Source organism: Eubalaena glacialis, chromosome 1 (assembly GCF_028564815.1).
Source record: "Eubalaena glacialis isolate mEubGla1 chromosome 1, mEubGla1.1.hap2.+ XY, whole genome shotgun sequence".
NCBI lineage: Eukaryota > Metazoa > Chordata > Mammalia > Artiodactyla > Balaenidae > Eubalaena > Eubalaena glacialis.
The window spans coordinates 47,539,008-47,564,003 of NC_083716.1; the positions used below are offsets into that span (position 1 = coordinate 47,539,008).

The 24,996-nt window shown below is 47.1% G+C and overlaps 1 protein-coding gene across 2 annotated transcripts in view; it reads left to right on the top strand.

The window, feature by feature from the left end:
* ALOX5 (arachidonate 5-lipoxygenase) overlaps positions 1–24,996 on the top strand; it is a 56,059-nt gene that overhangs the window by 18,620 nt on the left and 12,443 nt on the right. For both annotated transcript variants that reach the window (XM_061196089.1, XM_061196097.1), the window contains exons 4-6: positions 8,829–8,951; positions 19,028–19,134; positions 20,894–21,066. In XM_061196089.1, coding sequence (XP_061052072.1) covers positions 8,829–8,951; positions 19,028–19,134; positions 20,894–21,066 — 403 coding nt within the window. The remainder of the gene's footprint in view (positions 1–8,828; positions 8,952–19,027; positions 19,135–20,893; positions 21,067–24,996) is intronic.

A 24,996-nucleotide genomic window follows, 5' to 3' on the forward strand; every position in this document is an offset into this window, starting at 1 on the left:
TGGGCCCGTGAGCCACAATTGCTGAGCCTGCGCGTCTGGAGCCTGTGCTCCGCAACAAGAGAGGCCGCGATAGTGAGAGGCCCGCGCACCGCGATGAAGAGTGGCCCCCGCTTGCCGCAACTAGAGAAAGCCCTCGCACAGAAACGAAGACCCAACACAGCCATGAATAGATAAATAAATAATTTTTTAGAAAAAGAACATATATTACTATAAAAAAAAAAGTTTGGGAAACTGTGTATCACATCCCCCTTCTATAGGTTCACGATGCACATAAGCATTGAGGATTCTGAGAAGTTCTGGGGTAATGGACCCTGGTTAATTTTATTTTTAACCCAGTGTGTCCCAAGAGAATTTGACGTATGACTCTTAACATCGTGCAGAACGATTGCTCCGTGCAGCACCCTTTGAGAAACACCCCTTCCCCAGGGAGAGGTGGATTCATTGGTGTGTTGGTTTTACAGAGATGGGGCTTTGGCAGGGTCTAGGGAATGGGGAAGAAGGTTTTCTGGTGAGATAGTCTGCCCCTTTCTTAGATCTAATCATCATTGTTTCTTCCTCCTTCTACTCATCTGTCCTTTTCAGACCTCCTCCTCTGCTTCCTTTCAGGAAACACTGCACTTTGCACCGTCTGCATATTCTCACAGTTCCTCTTTCATATGAACTCACAGGCTTCCAGATTAGAGTTTGGAAGTAAAGTAACAACTAAGAATAATCTCCAGTATGTCAAAAGCTGGCAAGTCACTCAATCAGCCAGGCAGGGACATGGAGAATCCCGCACAGGTCATAACCCAGCATCCATGTTCTCTCACTATGACTGCATATACCTGCATGGTACACACACACACACAAACACACACACACACACAGCAGAATGTGTTTTCATCTACATCATTTAATCTAATCATTCTGTGACTTGCTTTTTTTCCAGTGGTCATTCTGTTTTAAAGAGCAGCCAGTTGACACAGATAGGTGTCGTCCATTCATTTTAGCTTCTGTGTAGTGCACCACCATGTAAGTAAACCACTGTGTTCACCCACTCCCCTGCTGGTGGACGTGTGGGTGGTCCTTAATTTCTGGCTGCTGCAAGCCACACTACAATAAGCTTCCACATATGTCTTGTCTCCTGGTGCTCTCTTGAATGAGTTATTCTAGAGAACATCCCTGGGAGTGGACACCAAAGTTTGCAGACCACGTGTTAAGTTTTCTAAATATTGCCGACTGTTTTCCAAAGGGATTCTGCCAATTTTCACCCTAAGAGCTGTTCCTGAGTTGCTGTTTCCCTACATCACTGACCCACTTTGCACTTTGAGACATTTTCATTCTTGTCAATCTAATGTGTGTGCAATAGTATCTCATTGTTTCCCTTGTCCTTAAGTTGCCACATATTTCTTGCTTTATGCGAAGGTACCATAACTTATTCAACCATTCTCCTATTGATGGACATTCAGCTTGTTTTCCATTTGTATATTGATTTGGTTTTGGTGCCTGATGAACATAGATGCAAAAATCCTCAACAAAATACTAGCAAACAGAATCCAACAGCACATGAAAAGGATCACACACCATCAAGTGGGGTTTATCCCAGGAATGCAAGGATTCTTCAGTATATGCAAATCAATCAGTGTGATAAACCATATTAACAAACTGAAGGAGAAAAACCATATGATCATCTCAATAGATGCAGAAAAAGCTTTTGACAAAATTCAACACCCATTTATGATAAAAACCTCCAGAAAGTAGACATAGAGGGAACTTACCTCAACATAATAAAGGCCGTATATGACAAACCCACAGCCAACATCATTCTCAATGGTGAAAAACTGAAACCATCTCCACTAAGATCAGGAACAAGACAAGGTTGCCCACTCTCACCACTATTATTCAACATAGTTTTGGAAGTTTTAGCCACAGCAATCACAGAAGAAAAAGAAATAAAAGGAATCCAAATAAGAAAAGAAGAAGTAAAACTGTCACTATTTGCAGATGACGTGATACTATACATAGAGAATCCTAAAGATGCTACCAGAAAACTACTAGAGCTAATCAATGAATCTGGTAAAGTAGCAGGATACAAAATTAATGCACAGAAATCTCTTGCATTCCTATACACTAATGATGAAAAATCTGAAAGAGAAATTAAGGAAACACTCCCATTTACCACTGCAACAAAAAGAATAAAATATGTAGGAATAAACCTACCTAGGGAGACAAAAGACCTGTATGCAGAAAACTATAAGACACTGATGAAAGAAATTAAAGATGATACAAACAGATGGAGAGATATACCATGTTCTTGGATTGGATGAATCAACATTGTGAAAATGACTCTACTACCCAAAGCAATCTACATATTCAATGTAATCCCTATCAAACTATCAATGGCATTTTTCACAGAACTAGAACAAAAAATTTCACAATTTGTATGGAAACACAAAAGACCCCAAATAGCTAAAGCAATCTTGAGAAAGAAAAATGGAGCTGGAGGAATCAGGCTCCCTGACTTTAGACTATATTACAAAGCTACAGTAATCAAGACAGTATGGTACTGGCACAGAAACAGAAATATAGATCAATGGAACAGGATAGAAAGCTCAGAGTTAAACCCACGCACATATGGTCACCTTATCTTTGATAAAGGAGGCAAGAATATACAATGGAGAAAAGACAGCCTCTTCAATAAGTGATGCTGGGAAAACTGGGCAGCTACATGTAAAAGAATGAAATTAGAACACTCCCTAACACTATACACAGAAATAAACTCAAAATGGATTAAAGACCTAAATGTAAGGCCAGACACTATAAAACTCGTAGAGGAAAACATAGGCAGAACACTGTATGACATAAATCACAGCAAGATCCTTTTTGACCCACCTCCCAGAGAAATGGAAATAAAAACAAAAATAAACAAATGGGACCTATGAAACTTAAAAGCTTTTGCACAGCAAGGGAAACCATAAACAAGACAAAAAGACAATCTTCAGAATGGGAGAAAATATTTGCAAACGAAACAACTGACAAAGGATTAATCTGCAAAATATACAAGCAGCTCATGCAGCTCAATATCAAAAAAACAAACAACCCAATCCAAAAATGGGCAGAAGACCTAAATAGACATTTCTCCAAAGAAGATATACAGATTGCCAACAAACACATGAAAGAATGCTCAACATATTAATCACTAGAGAAATGCAAATCAAAACTACAATGAGATATCACCTCACACCGGTCAGAATGGGCATCATCAAAAAATCTAGAAACAATAAATGCTGGAGAGGGTGTGGAGAAAAGGGAACACTCTTCCACTGTTGGTGGGAATGTAAATTGATACAGCCACTATGGAGAACAGTATTGAGGTTCCTTAAAAAACTAAAAATAGAACTACCGTACGACCCAGCAATCCCACTACTGGGCATATACCCTGAGAAAACCATAATTCAAAAAGAGTCATGTACCACAATGTTCATTGCAGCTCTATTTACAATAGCCAGGACATGGAAGCAACCTAAGTGTCCATCGACAGATGAATGGATAAAGAAGATGTGGCACATATATACAATGGAATATTACTCAGCCATAAAAAGAAACGAAATTGAGTTATTTGTAGTGAGGTGGATGGACCTAGAGTCTGTCATACAGAGTGAAGTAAGTCAGAAAGAGAAAAACAAATACCGTTTGCTGACACATATATATGGAATCAAAAAAAAAAAAGTGGTCATGAAGAACCTAGGGGCAGGACGGGAATAAAGATGCAGACCTACTAGAGAATGGACTTGAGGACACAGGGAAGGGGAAGGGTAAGCTGGGACAAAGTGAGAGAGCGGCATGGACATATATACACTACCAAATGTAAAATAGATAGCTAGTGGGAAGCAGCCGCATAACACAGGGAGATCAGCTCGGTGCTTTGTGTCCACCTAGAGGGGTGGGATAGGGAGGGTGGGAGGGAGACGCAAGAGGGAGGGGATATGGGGGTATATGTATATGTATAACTGATTCACTTTGTTACAGAGCAGAAACTAACGCACCATTGTAAAACAATTATACTCCAATAAAGATGTTAAAAAAAAAAATGACCAAATTCCCTTCCCAAAACTTTACAGTAATTTTCAATCCCACCAATAGTATGTAAAAATATACTATTACCCATACGTTCACTAATACCTGATAACATCAATCTTTTAAATTTTTAACAATCCAGGAATTCTTAAGTAAGAGTCGTTGCTGTCTTAATCTGCATACCCCTGACCAATGATGACTTTAGCCTCTGCATTGCCTATTTATGTGCTTTATTTTTCTGTGGGTTTATTATTAATCTAAAGCAGCCCTTTATATATTAAGATTGTATCCCTTTGTTATATGTATAGTGTGTATCATTTGTCTTCAGTTGTTTTTGTCACAGGTTTTAGCTTTTTACTTTCTTAATATATATATTCTTTTTCTTTGTAACTTTTGGGTTTCCTGCTTTGCTTAAGAAGGCCCTCTCCACCCCAGTGTTACATAAATTCTCATATTTTTGTCTAATATTTTTATAATTTTATTTTTAACTTTAGGCTTTTAATTCATCGGCTATGTATTTTTATACATGATGTGAAGTGGGGGTCAAATGTCCCTGGTATCATTTATTACATAATGTTTCTTCCTGCTGCTTTGGGATGACACCCACAGCACATGGAGCTGGCGTGGTGACCCCATGCACGGGCTCTGCAGCCGGTGTTGGGCTCAGCTCCCACTTAACTGCCACACTCTGTGTCCTGTGAAAGTTGTGTAATCTCTTTGTGCCTCAGTTCCCCCATCTGTAAAATGGGGGAAATAATAGTACCACTTCTTAGGGTTTTTGGAAAGAATTAAATAGGTTACACCATGAAAACACATAGACTAGTATTTGACACATAAAAAGCACTGGATAAATATTAGCTAGTTTTGTATTATATTCACGTATTTTCTTGGGTCTGTTTTTCTACTCCATGGCCCAGTGCCATCTTTTGGTTATCAGAACTTTCTAATAAATGTGAATAGGCGTTATGTTATCTTACTGTTCTTTTTAAAGTTTTTCATGATGAGAATCGCTTTGAATTACACGTGTGTCCTGTAGTGGCATTTTGATAATGTTGCATCTTTCCACCCATTTAGATCTTGTGTGATGTCCTTCAATAGAATTTCTACTTTTTCTTCATGAAGTTCTTTCACCTTTCTGGTCACTTTATACCAAGGGAAACTATAGCTTTTGCCATTCTAAGTAGGGTGTTTTTCCATTTGCCAATGACTATTGCTGGGATAAAGATAATTACTCATTATTTAATATTTACTTTGTATTGACACCTTACTAAATTATTTTATTGTCTCTATTTTTAAGTGAGTCTTTTTAATTGCCCAGTTATTTGATCATATTATGTAAATGATGATACTTTTGTCTCTTAGTTTACATTATTACATCACTGATAATTTTTTCTTATTGCCAAAACAAAGTAACAGTAGCAAGGATGACCATCCTTTCTGGGTCTTGATTTTTGAGAAAATGCCTTTGATATTTTTATTTGTTCAATATATTTGCTATTGTTTTCTAATAAACACTCTTTACTATATTTAGGAACTTCTTGGTTCATTCTCATGTCATTTTTGTTTGGCTGAACTTGTTCAATTAATATATGAAAGGGTGGGTAATATATGCAGGTAATACAATGTCTGAGTCCATACTTGATATAAGAGGCTTAAATGATTACCTAAAAAAAGTCTGTAAACACCTTACACTATCTCCCCATTTTCAGTATAGCAAATGAGAAACCTAATGATAGTTTGGTTATTTTCCTTTTCCCAGAAGCTTGTGAGTTTGTGGAAGCATCTCTCCTCTCTCTCTTTCCCTTTCTCCCTCCCCGCTCCGTCTCTACATCATTCTCCTCTTTGACATTTTACAATTTAATCAGTATACATCTAGGAATGTCTTTTTTTTTCTTTCTTTTTTTTTCTGCCTAGGATTTACTCAGAAAATTGAGGTCCCTTCAGCTTAAGGAAGTTTTTCTCCTATTTCTTTGGTTTTTACTTCTCCCTGTCTCTCCTCTGGAACTCTCTCTGCACATCAAATCTTCTGTATCTGGTTTTCATGTCTCCTATGTTTTCTTCCATGACTTCCACTTCTTTGTGTATTTGTGTTACATTTCCTTCCATTTGTCACAGAGCAGTGTCTGGCACATAACAGGCACTCAATAATTAGTTATTGAATGAAGAGATTTTGTCTTCCAGGAGACCAGTCAGATCTCACAGTGACTATTACTCATTTTTTCCATTTTTCTATGGAATGTTCAATTCCGAAATCATGTTTTGTGGTTGCAGAAAGTCTTTTTAGATTCTAATTGCATCTCCTTAAGAATTCTCTCTCTCTTTTTAAAATTAAATGTCTTTTCTGCTGCTTCCTTCCTTCCTTCTGCCTGGTTGTTCAATTTGGTTTTCCCAATGGAGTATGACTTTTTTCTTTGTCTATTTATCTGTGGGTATGAAGGCCTTTGGCCCCTGTGCAGATTGGCCTGTCAGTCCTCTCAGGCAACAGTGCCTGCAGTGGAAGGAACATAGGTGTTGGTTTCAGGTGCCAGTAGTAAACTAGCTGGCAAACTGTGCCGTCTCCATGCAGTGAGAGGCCATTGTCTCCTGACCTCCTGAGGTGGGGCACTTTGGAGTCTGGGGGTCAGCAGGAAGGTGGGGTCTTGAGGAAATGTGCTCCAAGTAAACTCTACCCTTAAGAAGACACGAATGCATTTGCTGGCCCATCTCTCCTCATTGGGTTCAGTGCTTCCATACTGAAAAAATCCAGCTCCACTCAGCTCTTCAAATTAATTAGAGCCCTACTTCCCAGTGGCTAGGAGAAGATGGTCAGGAATATTTAAATTGATTTGACCAACAGTAATTAAGTAATCGACAGTTAATACCAGTGGGGCTACCAGATGAGTGCCTCAATTTTACACATGTATTGGAGATACCTTAAATCATTTTCTAAAACAAAGGGGGAAAAAAATCAATAAATTAGTTGATGTTTGTGCATTCATCCACATTTTTACCCTGGTTAATGTTAATCCAGCATTGGTGTTAATACAGACAACAAAGATAGAAGGTTTTTTTAATGTCTAGGAAAAGAGAACGTTGTTAGTAAACCAACAGCAAGAAATGTAGGTTCTATACAACAGAAAACGCTTTTCAAAATGCATTTTGAGTGATCATAAGAGTGATCATATCCAGTTCCTGTTCACCTCTAATGATACTAATGAGAGGCTTACTGGGCTAACAGGATACCTCAAAAAACATTGTGGAAATTTTGTGACAGTAAAAGTACAAGATGATATTAAAGGGCCTTAAGACTTTAAAAAAAAAATTATTAGAGTATAGTTGATTTACAATGTTGTGTTAGTTTCAGGTGTACAGCAAAGTGAATCAGTTATACATATACATATATCCACTCCTTTTTTTTTTAGATTCTTTTCCCAAATAGGCCAGTACAGAGTACTGAGTAGAGTTCCCTGTGCTATACAGCAGGTTCTTATTAGTTATATATTTTGTATATAATAGTGTGTATATGTCGATCCCAATCTCCCAACTTATCCCTCCACCCCATCCCCTGGTAACCATAAGTTTGTTTTCTACATCCGTGACTCTACTTCTGTTTGTAAATAAGTTCATTTGTACCCTTTTTTTAGATTCCACATATAAGTGCTATCATATGATATTTGTCTTTCTGTGTCTGACTTATTTCACTCAGTATGACAATCTCTAGGTCCATCCATGTTGCTGCAAATGGCACTATTTTGTTCTTTTTATGGCTGAGTAATATTCCATTGTATATATGGACCACATCTTCTTTATCCATTCCTCTGTTGTTGGACATTTAGGTTGCTTCCATGTCCTAAGACTTTTTAATGACCTAAACTCTCAGTGTTTTACTTCCCTCTTATAAGAGAGATTAGATTAAAAAGGAATACAAATGGAAAAGCTGAAATCCCAGAATGTAAATTTTGGTTTTTAAACAAATGTAAGATCATTTAAATAAATAAAAGATCATTCTCCCCACCCTAAAAGAAACTAACAGATTTTTGGTTTGGTTTGGTTTGGTTTGTTTTTTCAATAAACAAAAAGAAAAGTAAAATTTAAAAAAACAAACAAAAAACAAACTTAAATGCCCAATGCTACAGGATAAATTTTAAGGACACCAGGCTCTAAAAATTTTGGCGGGATAGAGTGCATGGCCTGTCTTTGAGGGGAGCTGTTTTGATTATAACAATCTCTGAACCTGCTATTGGCATCAGTCTGTGCCTGGAGGTCCTCACCCAACCTCCCTGCTGACTCGTGCCCTCTTTGGGAAGGTATGACGGCTGTCCCCTTTCCCTCAACCACCACACACAATACAGGGGTGTTGACCAAGCTGGTGGGATGTTGGATGTCTAGGTCAAGTGTGATGGGGCAGCCTCAACCACTTCCACCTCCAGTGACCAGCAAGGCAGCTCTGTGCTGGGGAGACATTGCCCTTGAATGTCACCTCAAATAAATGAGGTCTTCTGATGCTCTCTGTACACACTGGTATGCACCTACCATTCACCACCCCTCTGCTGTAAGCCCAGCTTCAGGTTTAGGGAACCTCAGGCTTCCCACTGTGAGACTCAGGGCACAGCAACATGGGGGGCCACCAGACCCTGGGAGGCATCCCAGTACCTCGCCAGGCACACGCTCAGCTAAAACATGGTGAACTTATGGGCACATCCTCAGACCACACAGACAGCCTTCAGCCTGAGGGGCCAGCCCAAAAGCCAGACATTTAACCCAGTTTTCTTCTCCTTCCTTTTCACGCTCAGATGGATGGAGTGGAACCCTGGCTTCCCCTTGAGCATCGATGCCAAAAGCCACAAGGATTTACCCCGAGATATCCAGTTCGATAGTGAGAAGGGAGTAGACTTTGTTCTGAACTACTCCAAAGCGTAAGTGTTCAAGAACTCGAGGATGCTGGGCAGCCCTCCAGCGGCTGGGGCCGGAGATGGGACCCTCACTCCTCCCCTTATGGTGGCCTTGGGCTGGGGGATCAGCTCAGCCGAGCAACTCTTCCCAAATCGTTTGATTATATCTCGGCAATAGCATGGATCCTTAATGCCCAATCAAATCACAGGGAAACCTGTATCTAAACAAATTACAGACTGTAGGACTCCAGACACCAAACAGCTGTTTGCAGCCCAGAGTGGAGGTCTTTACTTGGAGTGCCCCATCCCCATCCACAGCTCATCTCCCCTTGGGCCAGTTCAAGGGTAGACCGTGTCCAGGCTGTCACCCAGCTGGCAGGGCACTGCAGTAATAATGACCAACATGCCTGTGCTGATCACTTACATGCATCCCCGTTCGTCTTTCACTACAACCCCACGAGGCAGGCACAGATCTTATCCCCATTCTGCAGTTGAGGAATATGTGGAATAAGGAAGTACAGTACTTTGCCCAGCAGCCCCTGCTAATAAACAGCAGAGATCCGAGTTCTGTGCTCCTTCTTGGCGGCTGAATTATTACACGGTTTTCAAAGACTCCCTGGGTGCTCATTACCAACATGGAGCCCCAGCCCTACCTCAGGGCTAGTGGAGGGGCGTTTGAATCTGTACTCTCATACTTTAGGGAATTCTCACAATCATGCAAATTTGGAAAACCCTAAATCTGTGGTCATGCAACCTGACCAAGCCTTGGACGGCCCTGAGGAGCTTCAGCACCTCCCGGTGCCCGGCACCCCCTACCGCCAGGGAGAGAGTCTCCCAGGGTGGGCCCTGACCTTGGGTTGGCATAACCAGGAAGCAGACAGGTAGAGAAGCACTAACCCAGTTAGCTTCTGCGGCAGCATTTGCTTAGTTGCATAGCTGCTCCACTCAAGAAGTTGCCTCATTTGGTCGAACTTCTGTAAAGAAAGGGTGGGAGGCCACACCCTCAGGCCTTCCTCTTTGGGGCATTTGAGAAAAACCCTACACACACACACACACACACACACACACACACGCACACACACACACACAGCCTCACAATCAGACTCCGCAGGGAATCCCCTCACATCACAGAGACCGGGATGCATTTGTCTCCCTGAGGCTGCATCTCCATGGGAGGGAGGAAGTAATAAGGGCCTGACACTTAATAAGCCTCTACTAAGTGCCAGGCTGTAGGTGTGGGTGCTTTCTATATAGAATCGTCTGTTTTAACCTTCAAGCAACCCCGGGAAATAGGTACTGTTTTTAACCATCTCCAGGTAAGTAAACTGAGGCTCTGCCAGGTCCAGGTCAAGGAATTTGCCTAAGGTCATTTTGGCAGGAATTGGCAAAACCAGGATTTGAATCCAGGTCTATTGGGGTTCAAAACTGGGGATTTTTTTCCCTGCTACTATTGAGATCAAATGGAGAGTAAAATTAAAGCCAAACCACTAGATTAGTAATGCAGCAGTACCCAACATCTGGCTCCCTGGAAACATCAGGGCAATCACATGTCTCATTTCCTACCCAGGGGTTGGCATTATTGAGTCAAAGGCATGTGGCTTTAGGAGAGCAGAGCCCAGACCAGGATGATACAAGAAGGACAGAAGACCCTTGTAAAAGGGGCAGTTTGGAGAGAAAACGATAATGATAGAGAGGCAGCAAGGTCAGAGGAGATGATACTGCTTTGGGGAGTAGTGCCACCTCTGCTTAGTAATGGTGGGGGAATGGATGGATGGATGGATGGATGGATGGTTGGTGAGTGGAGGGATGGATAGTGGATGGTGGATGGAGGGATGGTGGAGTGAAAGCCAGGCTGTGCCTTTCTTATGTCTGCTCAGTGTTCCTTAGGTCATTGTCATCTTTTATCTCAGGATCCCAGCACAGCAGCTGCCACAGGATAGGTGCTCAGTAAACCCTGTCAAAATGAATTGAGTGTGGCCTTTGTGGCCACCTCACAGGCCCTCACTTCACACACACACACACACATACACACACAATCACACACTTACCTTTTCCTTCTCATGTATCCCCATCATGGCCAACAGCATCCTAGATCAGTGGTTCTCAGTCCTGACTGTGCATTTAATATTAAGACTCCATGCCACCTCACCCCAGCCAGGCTGTTAAGCCAGCATTTGCAGCACAGGCATGAGTATATTTTAAAAACTCCTTGGGGGATTCTAGTGTGCAACCAGGATTGAAACCACTGGCCTTGATGCCTCCCTTGGCCTCATCCTCCATCCAGGTGAATGTGGGATCATGTCCATCCCCTGGGTCTCAGTGTGCATGTCCTCCTTTCCCAGCTCCGCCATGTCTCCCTGGAATGTTCAGGAACATTCTTCTACCTGCTTCCCCAGGCTCCATCCCACACAGAAATTGGAAGGTCATTCTCAAGTGCATGTATAGTTTGTTGGAGGCTCCTTCTACAAAGCAAATATAATTCTTTGACTCCCCTACCTAAAATCCTTCAGTGATTACCCCAACTACAGGGGTCTCTGCCCAGCCTTCTCTCTTGCCCCCAGATGCACAGGACACCCCAGCCATGTGTGTCCAGAACTGGGGGTCTTCGTGTCCTCTTGTCTTTGCCTCGCTGTTTTCTCTGCCTCAAATGCCCTTTTTCCCTTCTTTGCCTGGCCAAGTCCAACTCATCATTTTTCAGGACTGGAGTGAGGTGCCCCTTCTCCCAGAAGCTCCTAGAAGCCCCAGGTCTGAGGGAGGCTTCCTCCCCTGTGCTCCCCAGTACGGGCCACACAGGCCACCATCTCTCCAGCAATACCATAGCCCATCTTTCTCCACATCTTCCATGTTACTTGGCCCCTTGAGCTGCAAACTATTTGGCAGGACCAGAGCAAAGAAATCCTGAGATGGACCCTCAGCCCCACCTGGCACAGCCCAGCTGGGGTGGTCAGCTGAGCACCAGCTCTGTTGGCACAGTGAACCAAGGACCGTGAGGTCCTAAGAAGGAGAGAAGAGACACAGCCTCTGCATTTGAGGAGGATGCAGCCCGAGTCAAGGGGACTGGGCCTCAGGGAAGCAGTTCAGAGGGACCCCACCCCGGGAGATGAGGGATTCATGGGAGAGGGCTCTGGGCCAGTGGAAGGTGAGCCTAAGGAAGCTGGTGAACTTCTCTGAGCCTTGGTGTCTTCATCTAAAAAATGAGACCATAGCTCCCACTCCAGGCTGTTGTGAGAATATTAAGGAAGCACATATGTCAACCCTGCACAGAGAAGGTTCTCCCTAAAGACAGCATTAGTCTTCATTCATTCCTAGTAATGAGGTCAGGCCAGCCAGGACCCACTTCTTCATCATCACCTGCTGAGCACCTGCTCCCTCAGATCGACCCCTGCCCTCAAGGGTTCATAGAGGGATCCTTCCTCTGTTTGGTGTTATCTCATTATGGGGTCCAGGAAGGCTTCACAGCAGAAGGACACCTAGCCTGGCCTTGCAGCTAACCAGACAGTTGGGGGCCTGGAGAAGCAAGACAAGGGTGCTCTGGTAGAGGGAGCATCACGTGTAAAGGTTGGGTGTGGCTGGGTCTACTCACAGGACCAAGTGGGTTGTGAAATTTCATGGTGTCATCAAAGGAGGAGCAGCTTCTTTGTTTAATCACCACTCACCGTTTGCAGCCTGGAGCTTTGATTGCAGGAGGTTGGCGGGACTGGTAAGGGAATGTTCTCTTCAAAGGAAATTGAGAAAGAGAGCTTCCTTCCCAGTAGAGGAGAACAGTGCAGAAATGTGAGTGAGTTCGGGAGAGGTGACCAGACCAGGGTGCTTGGGTCCTCACCACCGGACATTTCTCATCAGATGAGATCAGGTGGGGGCAGCTCCTTGGAGGGGCATCCTTCTCCTTGGGGTCTGGATTTGCAGTGTTGGATGAGACACAGGGAGAGGTGAGGGAAATCAGAGCCACATTGCAGAAGCTTGACCTGGCAGCCTTTGAGAGTCAGATGAACGAGTCCAGCAGTGGGGAAGAACAAAGACAGGGAACGGGAGAGTAGGGAGGACTTCGGGATGTGGTATGGATGCCCCGGGATCCAGTTGAAATTCAGGTCAAAATGGGGAGAGGCCGAGGGGAGAACCCAAGGCACCCTTGACATTGTGCATCTGGCTTATAGGCAGAGTGGGGTGGTCATCAGAAAGGAAAGCTGGACAAGACGTGGTGAGGAGCAAGATGAGTCCAGTCTGGGGGCATGTTGATGTTCAGAGCCCTGTCCGGCCTCCGACGGTGAGGCCAAGGGTAGAGTGGGATGGGTAGGCCCGGGGCTAAGCAGAGAGGCTTCAGGGAGCACTGAGGCCAAGCAAGGTTGGGAGCCCTGCAAGGGACGGGGGAGAGGGGGTCGAGGGCCAGATAGAGGCTTTGTTGGGGGACAGGGAGAAGAGTGTGGTCTGAAGGCAGTAACTCTTCCCACCCCTGCTCCAGCGCCACAGACCAGTCACCCACTGCTTGCATGAGGTCAGACAAAATTACGTGTACAGTAGCTCTTTGAAAGGAGCTGGTGGTATAGAGAAGGAAAGAGCAGATGAAGAGCGGGAAGCTAGAGAGAAAAGATGGGCTTCCTTGCCCATGGTGAGGGCTGGGGCGAGGCCCTCTGAGGCTGGGTGAGAGCAAGAGAGGGAGAGATGATGGCACGGGAGCAGGGACGCTGAGGGAGCTTGTTCTCTTGACTTTGGAAACCGAAGCCAAGAGTTTGGTGGGAAGAAGTCCCCACACCCTCCTACTGCCACCCCAGCTCAGAAACAAGTTGACTCCACATCACCAAAGCACTCAGAAAATAGGATTCTCCCCTTTAACTTCACGAATGCTACCCAAATCCTTGGATCTTCTTGGTAATTTTCAAAGTCATCTCCTCCTTGTTCTAACCGATCCCTGTATGTCTGTCTATCAACCCTATTTACCCATACTGAATTCTGTTATAGAATCAGAGATGTGTCCCATTGGAAAATAAATTTGTTGGGGAAAATGTAGGGGAAAAAAATTCCCACCTAAAAGTTAGACAGACCTGGAAATTTTTACTTATATTTGCTAAAGTAGCAGTTTTTTGTTAAAAATGGATCATAAAATAAAGGTATAAGTTAACACAAATCATAAAGTAATGTTTCCTTTAAAAAGGGTTTGTTTTATAGTTAAATTAATTTGGAAAACATTGCAACCTCTCCAGCAATGGTTCTCAAGTTATAGCTTGCATCAGAATCCCCTGGAGGGCCTGTTAGAATCTGGACATAGAGACCCACCCCTAGAGCTTCTGATTAGGGAAGGCTGAGGTGGGGCCTGAGAATCTGCATTTCTATTGACGTCCTGGGGGTGCTGATGCTGCTGGCCCACCAACCACACTCGGGGTAGCAAGGTTATACTTTGCTTTCCTGGGGGAAAAAACCTATTAATCTACTAAAAGTATAGCAACAAGTATCAACTCATCTCTAATTACCCTTTAAAAGCAAAAGGTCACCTTATTTAGAGCCTGGAGAGCAGCGATTGTTTCAGACTCTAGCTGCGCCATCTTGGGAGAGTTATTTAAGTTTTTTGACCCGTTTCCTTCCTATAAAATGAGGCTGGTGCTGCCTAACTGCTAGAATTGTTATGAGATTTAAACGAACTCATGTAGGCAGTGCCGCTGCGGTGAGGTCTAGCACACTGTAGGCCTAGTATCTAGTATCTCTATTCTGGATGCTTGGGAGGACTTTGTCCTCATTCCTGAGCCCAAGGAAGGAGACTGGCCAGGGAGCTGCCTTCTCAGGCTCTGTCACTGCCTGTTTGCTGGCTCTTCTGGGCTTCTTCCATCCCCACGGGAGCTGGCCCAGAGGAGGCTACCTGCTGCTTGTCCTTTGACAAATGCAAATTGAGCTCCTGGGGGGTGGGGGCCTGAGATGAATCAAAAGTGGTCCCTTGGTCCCAGCTCCAAGAAGCTCACAGTCTAGTGGAGACCAAGCTATGGACAGCTCATCACGATAGTATGTGGTAGATATTCCTTTGGAAAAGAGCACTGGGAAAACTTGAGGCAGGGAGGAAGCTCTGAGGAGGCAGCATCAGAAAAAAGCTTTCTAAGAGAGAAGCCCAACCTGGGTCTTGAAGGATGCATAGGAGTTCACCACGCTGATTGGAGGAGTGGAGGGGATGTCTTTCAGGGCAGTGAGAACTCCATGATCCAGGAGGACCAGAGTGGGGGCCTGTGTAGGGAAGTGGGGCTGAAGCTGCCAATGCAGAGAATTGGGCAAGGATCGCAGCCTTTACTGGGGTGGGGGGGCAGTGCAGGACCATAGGGGTTTGAAGCAGGGATGAAGTCCATGGGGGTCAGCATTTTAGTGTCAAGGAAAAAGGGGTTGGTTGTCAGATGCTTCAGAGAGATCAGGGGAGTTTAGAGCTGACTCTTTAGATACAGCCACTAGGATGTGACACACAGTGCCCTGGGTGAGAGCACTTAAGGAGGGCAGAGAGGAGAGGAAGTAAAGAGGAGCCAGATGCAAAGATTCTTAGGTGAACTGAGTGTGAAGGAAGAAAGGGATGAGTGAATTAAGCAGAAGGACCCCAGGCGGGAGAGGGCAAAGTTCTGTGCTGTAGCCTGGATCATGAACTTGTCCACTGGTCCCTCCAGAACACCAAGGCTTAAGGCTGCAGACGTTAATATTAACAGTAAGTGATAATCATGGTACTAGTCGCTAATATTTGTTGAACTCATTTTACAAACCAATGCTTTCCATATATCATGTCAGCCCTGTGAGGCAGGGACAATTACTGTACCCATTTCATGGATGAGGAAACTGAGGCACAGAAGGTTAGGGATTTGCCCAAGGCCATATGGCTGGGAAGAGATGGAGCTGGGATCTTCGGCCAGGCCCTTAACACTCTGCGCTGACCTGCATCCATCTCAGCTGCCCTCTCTGGCCTTGCATATGGACTCCCAGCCCCACCCAGGATTCTTGTGTCCAGATCCCAGCACAGGAGCTGGTGGCTCCTAGACCCCTTGGTCCAGCCCCCTAGTGGTCTGACAGGGAAACGGCACCCACCCTGTGCGTGGTGGCCCTTCTGCACTGAAGGTCCCTGATCCAACCCAGACCCAGGCCAGCATTTACTGTGGAAAACTGAAACTCAGAGATGAGATCATCAGAGGCCTTCCACCTGGAACCTCCACCTTGGGACAGTTCCGTTTCCGCACCACTTCTGGGTAACTGGCGAGTTTCCTCCAAGTCACCTGCTCCACCTGGAACAAGGCGGGCCCTCCTCAGTAAGCTTTGCCCCGCACCCCAAAGAGCAAAACCATGAACTGGGAAATGGAGAAGCTGTTAGAAGAAGGAAAGGGGCAGGGGAAGCAGAGGAAACAGGAGCTCCCGCCTCTGCCAGTACAGGGCCAACAGCGGGTGCCCAGCCCAGGCCAGCAAGCGGCTCAGTATGCACTCCCGTCTGGCTGTGTCTTTACCCCGTTCTGTTGTTACCTGGCTGTGCCATTACCTGACCATGTTGTTACCTGGCTGTGTGACCTCAAATGAGCTAGGTGCCCTCGCTGGCCACAGGTTCCTCTTTGTGTAATAACAGATTTTCAAAGTCCCTAATATCCGGTTGTCTATAAGTATGTAGCAATATTTTGCCTCTAGATGACTTTCACATATTTTCTTCTTAACTCCACTTCTTCCTGGATCTGTGGCTTCCTCTGAGTACTACCACACCCCACCCTGTGTTCGGTGCCAACCTTCTGTTTTGAGGTCAAAGAGACCCAGCCGGGGAGACCGTGACCCACATGGGACTGACTCACTCCCAGTTCCCCACAAGATGCCCTGGGGTTCAGGACCTCTTTCCCAGGCACTGTCTGGTGCTGGGCCACCCTCAGGGCTGTGAGGATTGTAAAGGCCTGGGAAGGCCCCTCTTCTCCAAGAAATAAGTCCTTTTCCACACTCAGACATCAGAGGTCATTAAAGGTCTGGTCCTCCACCTTAGCAAGGATTTCTGTCCCAGGACACTCAGCTAACAAGGGAGGTGGAGGAGGAGGGCTGGGGTGCTGGGTGAGGAAAGAGGTAGCATGGCTGGTAGAAGCTTAGCTGGGAGCGCTCCCGGAGGCCAGCCTAGCAGTGGTAAGGCCGCAACAAGCATGTGTGTAAAACAAGTGTGTGTGTAAAAGCTCCTCCTTCCCCATGAGGGGCTGGGATAAAAGTAATGATGACACCGGACAGGATGATGCCAGCGTTCTTCTCCAGCTCTGAGGCGCTGAGCACCTACTGTGTGCAGCCCCCACGGCCCAGGCTGTGCTCCAGCACCTTCCAGGCCTCACAGCATCTCAATAACCCGCAAGCAGCTGGTTCCTCCAACTCACAGAGGGCATTCACCTCCTGGACCCTCTCTCGAGCAGTGTGGGCTACCAGGTCCCCAGGCAGCCAGTACTAAGGAGAGAAGCATTTGCTAAATTGAGGCAGGGGAGTCTTCAGGCAGGTGTGTCATTTTCTGCATCAGGTGCCTTTCCCATGCCTGGCAGGGCCAGGAGGAGCCCCAGCATCTCCCGCTTGTCTGCTGAGTCCCCGTCTTTGGTCACTAGGACTTGCTGCCCTCATGCGTGCTCACAGGGGCTCCCCTGCGATGCTGTACAGAGCCCTCTGTCCCCACCAGCCAGCTTCACTCTGGACAAAACACCCAAACCGCAGTCCTTTGGTTCTGCTGAGACAGGGAAGGCGTGAGGAGGCTTCGGGATTCCCAAACCTTCCTGTGACACGCTCAGCCCCCAGCCAGCCCACTGCCCCAGGAGTAAATGCAAGGAGGGTGCTGGGCCCTCACCATTAGGGCTGCTTCCTGGGGGAGGCACCCTTGGGTGGGGGGAGGTGGGCAGCCCACTGGAGGAGCACCGGCAAGGTCCTCCGCCCCAAGCCCCTGACTACCCCTCTCAGTCAATGACAAGGCTGCCTGAGCCCTCCAGTACCTGGAGCCTGGGCCTCACGGAGCAATGCAGACCCGCCCTTGCCCTCCTGGTGCTTAGGCAGCAGTCAGGTTTTCACATAAATGGGTTTGTACTTAATCTGCTATCAGCGCTGCAGAGGTAACATCACAAGGCCCAGCCTGGTGTGGGGAAGGGGTGGCTTCGTGAGATCGAAGGAGGAGTGGGGTTCACTAGACAAGCCCTCCAGATACACTCACCCCATATGCTCAGGAGGAGAAGAAAGAGGGGCACAGGGCATTCCAGAGGGAGGGAACCACGCATGCCAAGGCCTCCAAGTGAGGACATAAAAGAGATGGAGCCAGTGGGGAGGCCTGAACCCTGGAGGACTGGGCAGCGGGCACTGACGGTAGGGAGGAAACAGGGTGACTGCTCATCACTCTCAGCTCTGTGTGAGCCAGAGAGGAAAACTGAGGCAGAGGCTGTCATGATGAGCACTGGCCAGAATACCCACACCTCCATCCTGTGCCTTGCTTGGGTTATGTAGGAAAGCCTGGGAAGCCTCTTCCCGCCTTTTCCACCTTTCCCAGACCCATCCCACACCCACCTACTCCAGGAAGTCCCCAGGGTTGCTCAGGCCACTCAGCTCTCACTCCTTACTGCCTGCAGCCTGCATTTTGAATTTAGCAAGTTTCTGTCCTGGGTTACTTTGCTTCCCTGTGTAATGAATATTGGGAAACTGTGTCCTCCTCAGCACCAGGCAAAGAGCCAAGGTTAGGCAGAAAGTAAATGAGGGTTAAATTCCACTAAACTGCTTATCCCCCCAAATCCAGGAGACTCGGGAGAGCAGCTACATAGGAGATAATGGCGCTCTGTCCCTGGAAGCTTGCATCAATTGGGGGCAGCAAAAAGTTTGATGAATGAATGAATGAAGGCACAGACCAGAGCCCGTGTGAATAGGAAGAGAGCACTGTAGACTGTTGTCGATGGCAGGCGACTGGTCTCTTTCTTAGGGGAAATGCAGAAGGAAGAGCATGGGCACGGGTGCCATTTTCTGTCCTGGTTTCCACAAGGCCAATCAGCTGCCCCCTTGGAGCTGCCCTGGGTTCAAGCCCCCTAGAGGCCCCACGAGACCAAGGTGCGAAGGGGCTTGGCGGGGGGCAGGTGAGGCCAGAGTGTGCAAGGGCGCCGCTGTGTCTCGGTCTGCAGGATGGAGAACCTGTTCATCAACCGCTTCATGCACATGTTCCAGTCTTCCTGGAGCAACTTCGCTGACTTCGAGAAAATCTTCGTCAGGATCAGCAACACTATTTCTGGTGAGTGTGCTTTTGGGGGCTCTCATGGGTGCTGGGGAGCCTTGCCTGGGCGTGGGAAAGGGCTGCTCCACCCACTCCAGCACAAGGCCTCGCTGTCCCCCGGGCCAGCACCGCCTGCACCCACACAGTACGCTCCACTGGGGATCAGCCTCATGGCCAGAGGTTCCTCCTCCTTGGATGTCCAGTGTTGAGCACCCTCAACCTCATTTCACCATCAAAAGTCTGATAAGTATCAACACTTTTTCTTTAAATAAATCAATCATTTATGATGCTTCTGAACAGAGAAAAGGCAGGAGTTCGCTTGTTTTTTAAGCATTTACATGAAAGCAACGGTGGGTTCCTTTGGACTAGGATGTGTTTGGTAGAGCAGTAGCATCCTAACTGCCAGGGATGGCACAGGAAGGACCACACAGCCACAGAAAGATTAGGAGACATTAAGGAAACAAGCAAGGGGGAAAACTGCCTTCACAAACGCCTCCCCAGGATGCCCCCCGCGCCCCTCCTTCTCCCTCATCCCAGGGCCCCTGCTTCCTGGACACAGGGACCTGGGTTCTTTTTTTTTTTTTCTTTTTCTATAGGTACAGTGTGTACAGCAGACCTCTAGAATGTACTCATCTTGCTTAACTGAAACTTCACGCCACGGATTAGTAACTCCCCACAAGCCCTCCCTAGCAGCCACCGCACTGTGCTGCTCTTTGATTCTACTGAGCTTGACTAATACAGGTGCTTCGTATAAGTGGGACCATGCAGCACCTGTCCTTCTGTGACTGGCTTATTTCACTTAGCATCATGTCCTCCAGGTTCACCCATGCTGTCACATATTGTGAATGTCCTTCTTTTTCAAGGCTGAATAGTATTCCATTGTATGTATACACCACATTTTCTTTATTCATCCCTCTGTAGATGAGCATTTAGGTGGTTTCCACATCTTGGCTGTTATGAATTGTGCTGCAATGAACATGGGGATGTAGATATCTTTTCAAGATCCTGATTTCAATCCTTTGGGATAAATACCCAGAAGTGGGATTGCTGGATCATGTGGCAGTTCTATTTTTAACTTTTTGAGGAAACCCCACACTGTTTTCCATAGCAGCTGTGCATCCTGAATTCCCACCAACTGTGCACAAGGGCTCCAACTTCTCCATGGCCTCACCAACACTTGTCTTTTTTTTTTTTTAATAATAGAATCCTGACAGGTGTGAGGTGGTATCTCATTGTGGTTTTGATTTGCATTTCACTGTGACTAGTGATGTTGAGCATTTTTTCCTATACCTGCTGGCCATCTGTATGTCTTCTTCAGAGAAATGTCTGTTCAAAGCCTTTGTCCATTTTTTCATCGGGTTATTGGTGTTTTTGCTGTTGAGTTGTAGGAGTTCCTTATATATTTTGAAGATTAAACTTTTGTCAGATATATGGTTTGCACATATTTGCTCCTATTCTGTAGGTTGTCTTTTCACTCTGTTGATTGTTTCCTTTGCTGTGCAGAAAGCTTTTTAGTTTGATGCAATCCCATTTGTCTATTTTTGTTTTTGTGCTTGAGAAAGGGGTTCCCAGGAACCTTCTGAGCCACTAAGGGCCAGCTCAGGGAGGATAGGGTGGTGCCATGGCCTGACCTAGTGGTCAAGCAGTTGGGCGTGGTGGGCTGTCCAGTGAGTGCCTGGGAGAGGGGACCCGGCAAGGACTCTGGCCCTCCGCTAGCATCAGGAAGACCTCAGCCCGGCTCAGAACTCAGGCTGAGCTGCAATTCTCTCCTCCACAGAGCAGGTTATGAATCACTGGCAAGAAGACTTAATGTTTGGCTACCAGTTCCTGAACGGCTGCAACCCTGTGTTGATCCAGCGCTGCACGAAGCTGCCAGCGAATCTCCCGGTTACCACAGAGATGGTGGAGTGCAGCCTGGAGCGGCAGCTCACCTTGGAGCAGGAGGTTGAGGTAGAACCTGGGTGGCTGGAGACGGTGGCCCCAGGCCAGAGGCTCAGCTCAGATGGCCAGGTCATACTCTGTTGGGCAGAAACCACTTCTTGCCGGCCATTGCTCGCTGGCCCCCAGGCTGCTACCTCCAGGCTCATCTGTCTGGCTGATGGCAAGATCGGCTGCCCTCAGTGAAGTGACCTCTTCCTTTTCCTGAGCATTTATGAAAACTGTCTTGTCCAGCATAGGTGGAGGAATTGAGAGTGATATTTCTCCGTGATGCTCAGGTCTTAGAGCATAATATCAATATTTTCAATGTCAATATCATAATTAAAAGAGCTCCCTCTAACTAAGGGCCTGTTGTGGGCCAGGCATTGTGAGAGATGCTTTACACACAGGACCATCAATTGTTACCCACCTTGCAAAGGTGAAGAAACTGGAGACAAAAGCAAGCCTTGCATCAAAAAAAAAAAAAAGAGAAAACTGATGGAACTTTTGACTTCCTAATTAGAAGTGTTGGTCTTCTGCTTCTGTCCTCACCCTCTCCCCAGCCCTTCTCCTGGCCCTTGTCTGCAGGGTCAGCCCTCTCCAGTTCCAAGACTAATGTAGTCTTGAGACAGAAAGGGGTTCAAACCTCCTCCTCTGGTGGGACTCGGTGTCAGCCGCCTTCCATGCCAGGAGCTTGAGGCTCTGGGAACTGCCCTTAGTCTCCCATCAGTTGGCCCATTCCCACTAGAGCCAGGATGACCAGGCCTCCTGCCACCTGCCCCAGGTGTCTATGCGGCCTTCTGCTGTTTCCAGTCACCCTGTCTTGCTTGCTCAGCTCACCATGGGGCCCCAGAAAGAGAGCGATGGTCAGTGCCATCTGTGGACAGACCTCCCAGCCCTCACACCCTGCCCACCTGACTCTGGAGGGACACCTGCCCAGCTGAAGTCCCCAGGCAGGGCTCCTGCCCCACCTGGTCACGTGGACAGGTGACAACCTGTCCCCACGTAGACAGGCACACACATCAGTGCTCCCCTGTAGATTTAATTGCTGGACGTAGTAACATTGATTCAGTGCTGTTGGTTTCAAACTTCAAATCAGAGAATCACTGAACCTTAAAAGCCAGAGAATCCTAGAACTGGAAGGGAGTGAGCAGCCGTCTGTGCATCCAGCCACCCTGGCAGGGGGACAGCCTCCACTCAGGAGTCCTTGCCACCACAATGGTCGTCTTTCCTTTGAGTTATGGTCTTGATGCTCAGCTGTGGTTTTGGTGGTGAAGCAATAATCCAATAGCCACCATTGACTGGAGTCTTACACACACACCACCCATCTCTTTTTTTTTTTTTTTGGTTGTGTTGGGTCTTCGTTTCTGTGCAAGGGCTTTCTCTAGTTGTGGCAAGCGGGGGCCACTCTTCATCGCGGTGTGCGGGCCTCTATCGTGGCCTCTCTTGTTGCGGAGCACAGGCTCCAGACGCGCAGGCTCAGTAGTTGTGGCTCACGGGCCCAGTTGCTCTGCCGCATGTGGGATCTTCCCAGACCAGGGCTCGAACCCGTGTCCCCTGCATTAGCAGGCAGATTCTCAACCACTGCGCCACCAGGGAAGCCCCCACCTATCTCTTACACATACATCGCTCCATCCCCTACAATATGGTTCTTAATTCCCACAGTCATTTCTGCTACTTCTCTTTGGCAGCATCTTATGATCTACATTAAGTTTGTGGCTTACTAAAACTCCTAAGTTTTTTTTTTTAATCTTTACCTATGCAATTATTTTTTTGCAACATGAATAGAGAAAGTCTACCCCTGTTGTTTTTGAGTCATCGTCACAACTCTTCAAGAGTGTTTTAGTTCTTAGACTTTATATTAGGATTTTGTAGTTTCAAGTCACAAAAATCATAAGAAATGCATTGGTTGAGGCAACAGCAAGAAGCAAAGCGAGGGGACTTCCCTGGTGGCACAGTGGATAAGACAATATGCTCCCAGTGCAGGGGGCCCGGGTTCGATCCCTGGTCAGGGAACTAGATCCCACATGCATGTCGTAACTAAGAGTTCACATGCCGCAACTAAGGAGCCCGCGTGCCGCAACTAAGACCTGGTGCAACCAAATAAGTAAATATTTTTTTAAAAAAGAAGCAGCAAAGCGACTAGCTCAGGCATAGCTGGGTCCAAGGTTCAGATAATCCACTGGCATCATTTCTCCATTTCTCAACTCTCTGCCTCTGTTGGATTTTATTTCTTAGGAATGTGTCCTTCTGTGGAGGTAAAGATGACCACCAACAGCTTCAGACTTACCTTCCACCATTTTAGCAAACATTACCCAATCCCAGAAAGAAAGTCCCTGTTTCCCAACACTTCCAGCAAGTGTCATGGGTCCAGCTTGAGTTGTGAGATAATTCCCTGAACCAATCGCTATGGCCAGGAGAATGGACTATGTTGACCAAAAGGAGAGGACAGGAATACCAGACAAGCAAGACCACCAACATCTTCTGCAGAACCTAGAATATCAGAACTGAGAGATAGGGTTGGCGCTCTCACTTTCCAGAAGGATGAAACTGAGGCCCAGAGAGAGGAGGTGTCCTGGAATAACAGAGAAATGCCCCATAGGCAGACCCAAATCCCAGGCCCCCTGGTTCCCAGGGCCTCCCTTTAGCGTTTCATTCATCAAGTTAAACAACCTGGGTCCGCTCAAGATTTGATTGGCAGCCCTTCCTTCTGCACAGTGGTCACTGATGGCCACATCCGCTCTGAAAGGCCATTTGTCCAGCCCATCACAGAAGCCCAGCCAACCCTGTGACCCACCGGGCCGAATGTCTCCAACTTCTGGCCAAGGTGTCCCAAGGGGCCATCACTTGCTCTCCTGGAAGCAGCCTCTCCCCACTTCCCTCTGCCCTGGCTGGCCGAGGGCACCATCCCCTCCTTCCCCAACCCCGTCCCACTCCTGCCCTGAATGCATCTCGAACAGACTGCTCGGAGCTCATCACTGGTGTCAGACAACTGCCAGGGTCCTCTGCATCCGAAAAAAGGAGGAAGATGATGGCCAGGCTTTGAGCTTCTCTAGTGCCTTGGTCCCCTCAAGCGCTTGCGCAGTGGCCACCGCGCGCCCTCTGTAGGCAGAGTCGTGGACGTACAACTGACTTGAGCACCTGTTGACCAGTCTCCACCGTACTGTAGACCCGACACCCTTCCCCAGCCGGACCGCAACCCCTGCCTCCATTTCTAGCTTAAAACACAGAAGACTTTAGAAAAAGCGCCCCTTGTCCTCCACCCGAACTCTTCCAGCTCTGGCCTGCGAAAGGAGCCCTGCGGCCCTCAGCTTAAGCTCCCTCTAGGGGACTCAAGTGTAGTCTGGGATGGGTGGCTTTCTACCTTCCCCAAATCCCAGGTGCATATTTGTTTTATATTGAAGTATGATATCCACGGAAAAGGGCACGAATCAGGAGTGGCAGCAAGCTCAATGAATTTGCACTTTACCCCGCTGTGCCACCAGCCTCAGACCAGGACACAGAGCACACACAACCCTTGCAGACTCCCCCCTGCCCTTGTAGACCTCCTCACCCTTGAAAACCCACCTCTAAAGACCTCCTCCAGCCCTGACGACCCCCTCCTGACGCGGTGGACGCCTGCTTTTGTAGACCCCACCCCTCAGAGCCTCCCACCTGCGAACCTGCCCCCTTTCCGTCTCTCCTCCCAAGGGTGACCCTGGTCCTGACTCTGACACTGAGTTTACCCAGCTTTGAAATCTCTGTAAGTGGAGTCCTGCAGCATCACTCTTGGCATTTGACTTCTCTCATCTATTTCATCTAAACTCTGTCTTCTTTCTTCTTCTTAAACTGTGTCACTCCGGGTGATCTTTCAACATCCTTCACGAGAGTCAGGCAGACTTCGGGTACAGCAAGTGCAGAAGAGCCACTGCCATTCCTTCACCTTACTGAGCCCACCGCAACCTGTGAAAACTGATGTCAGTC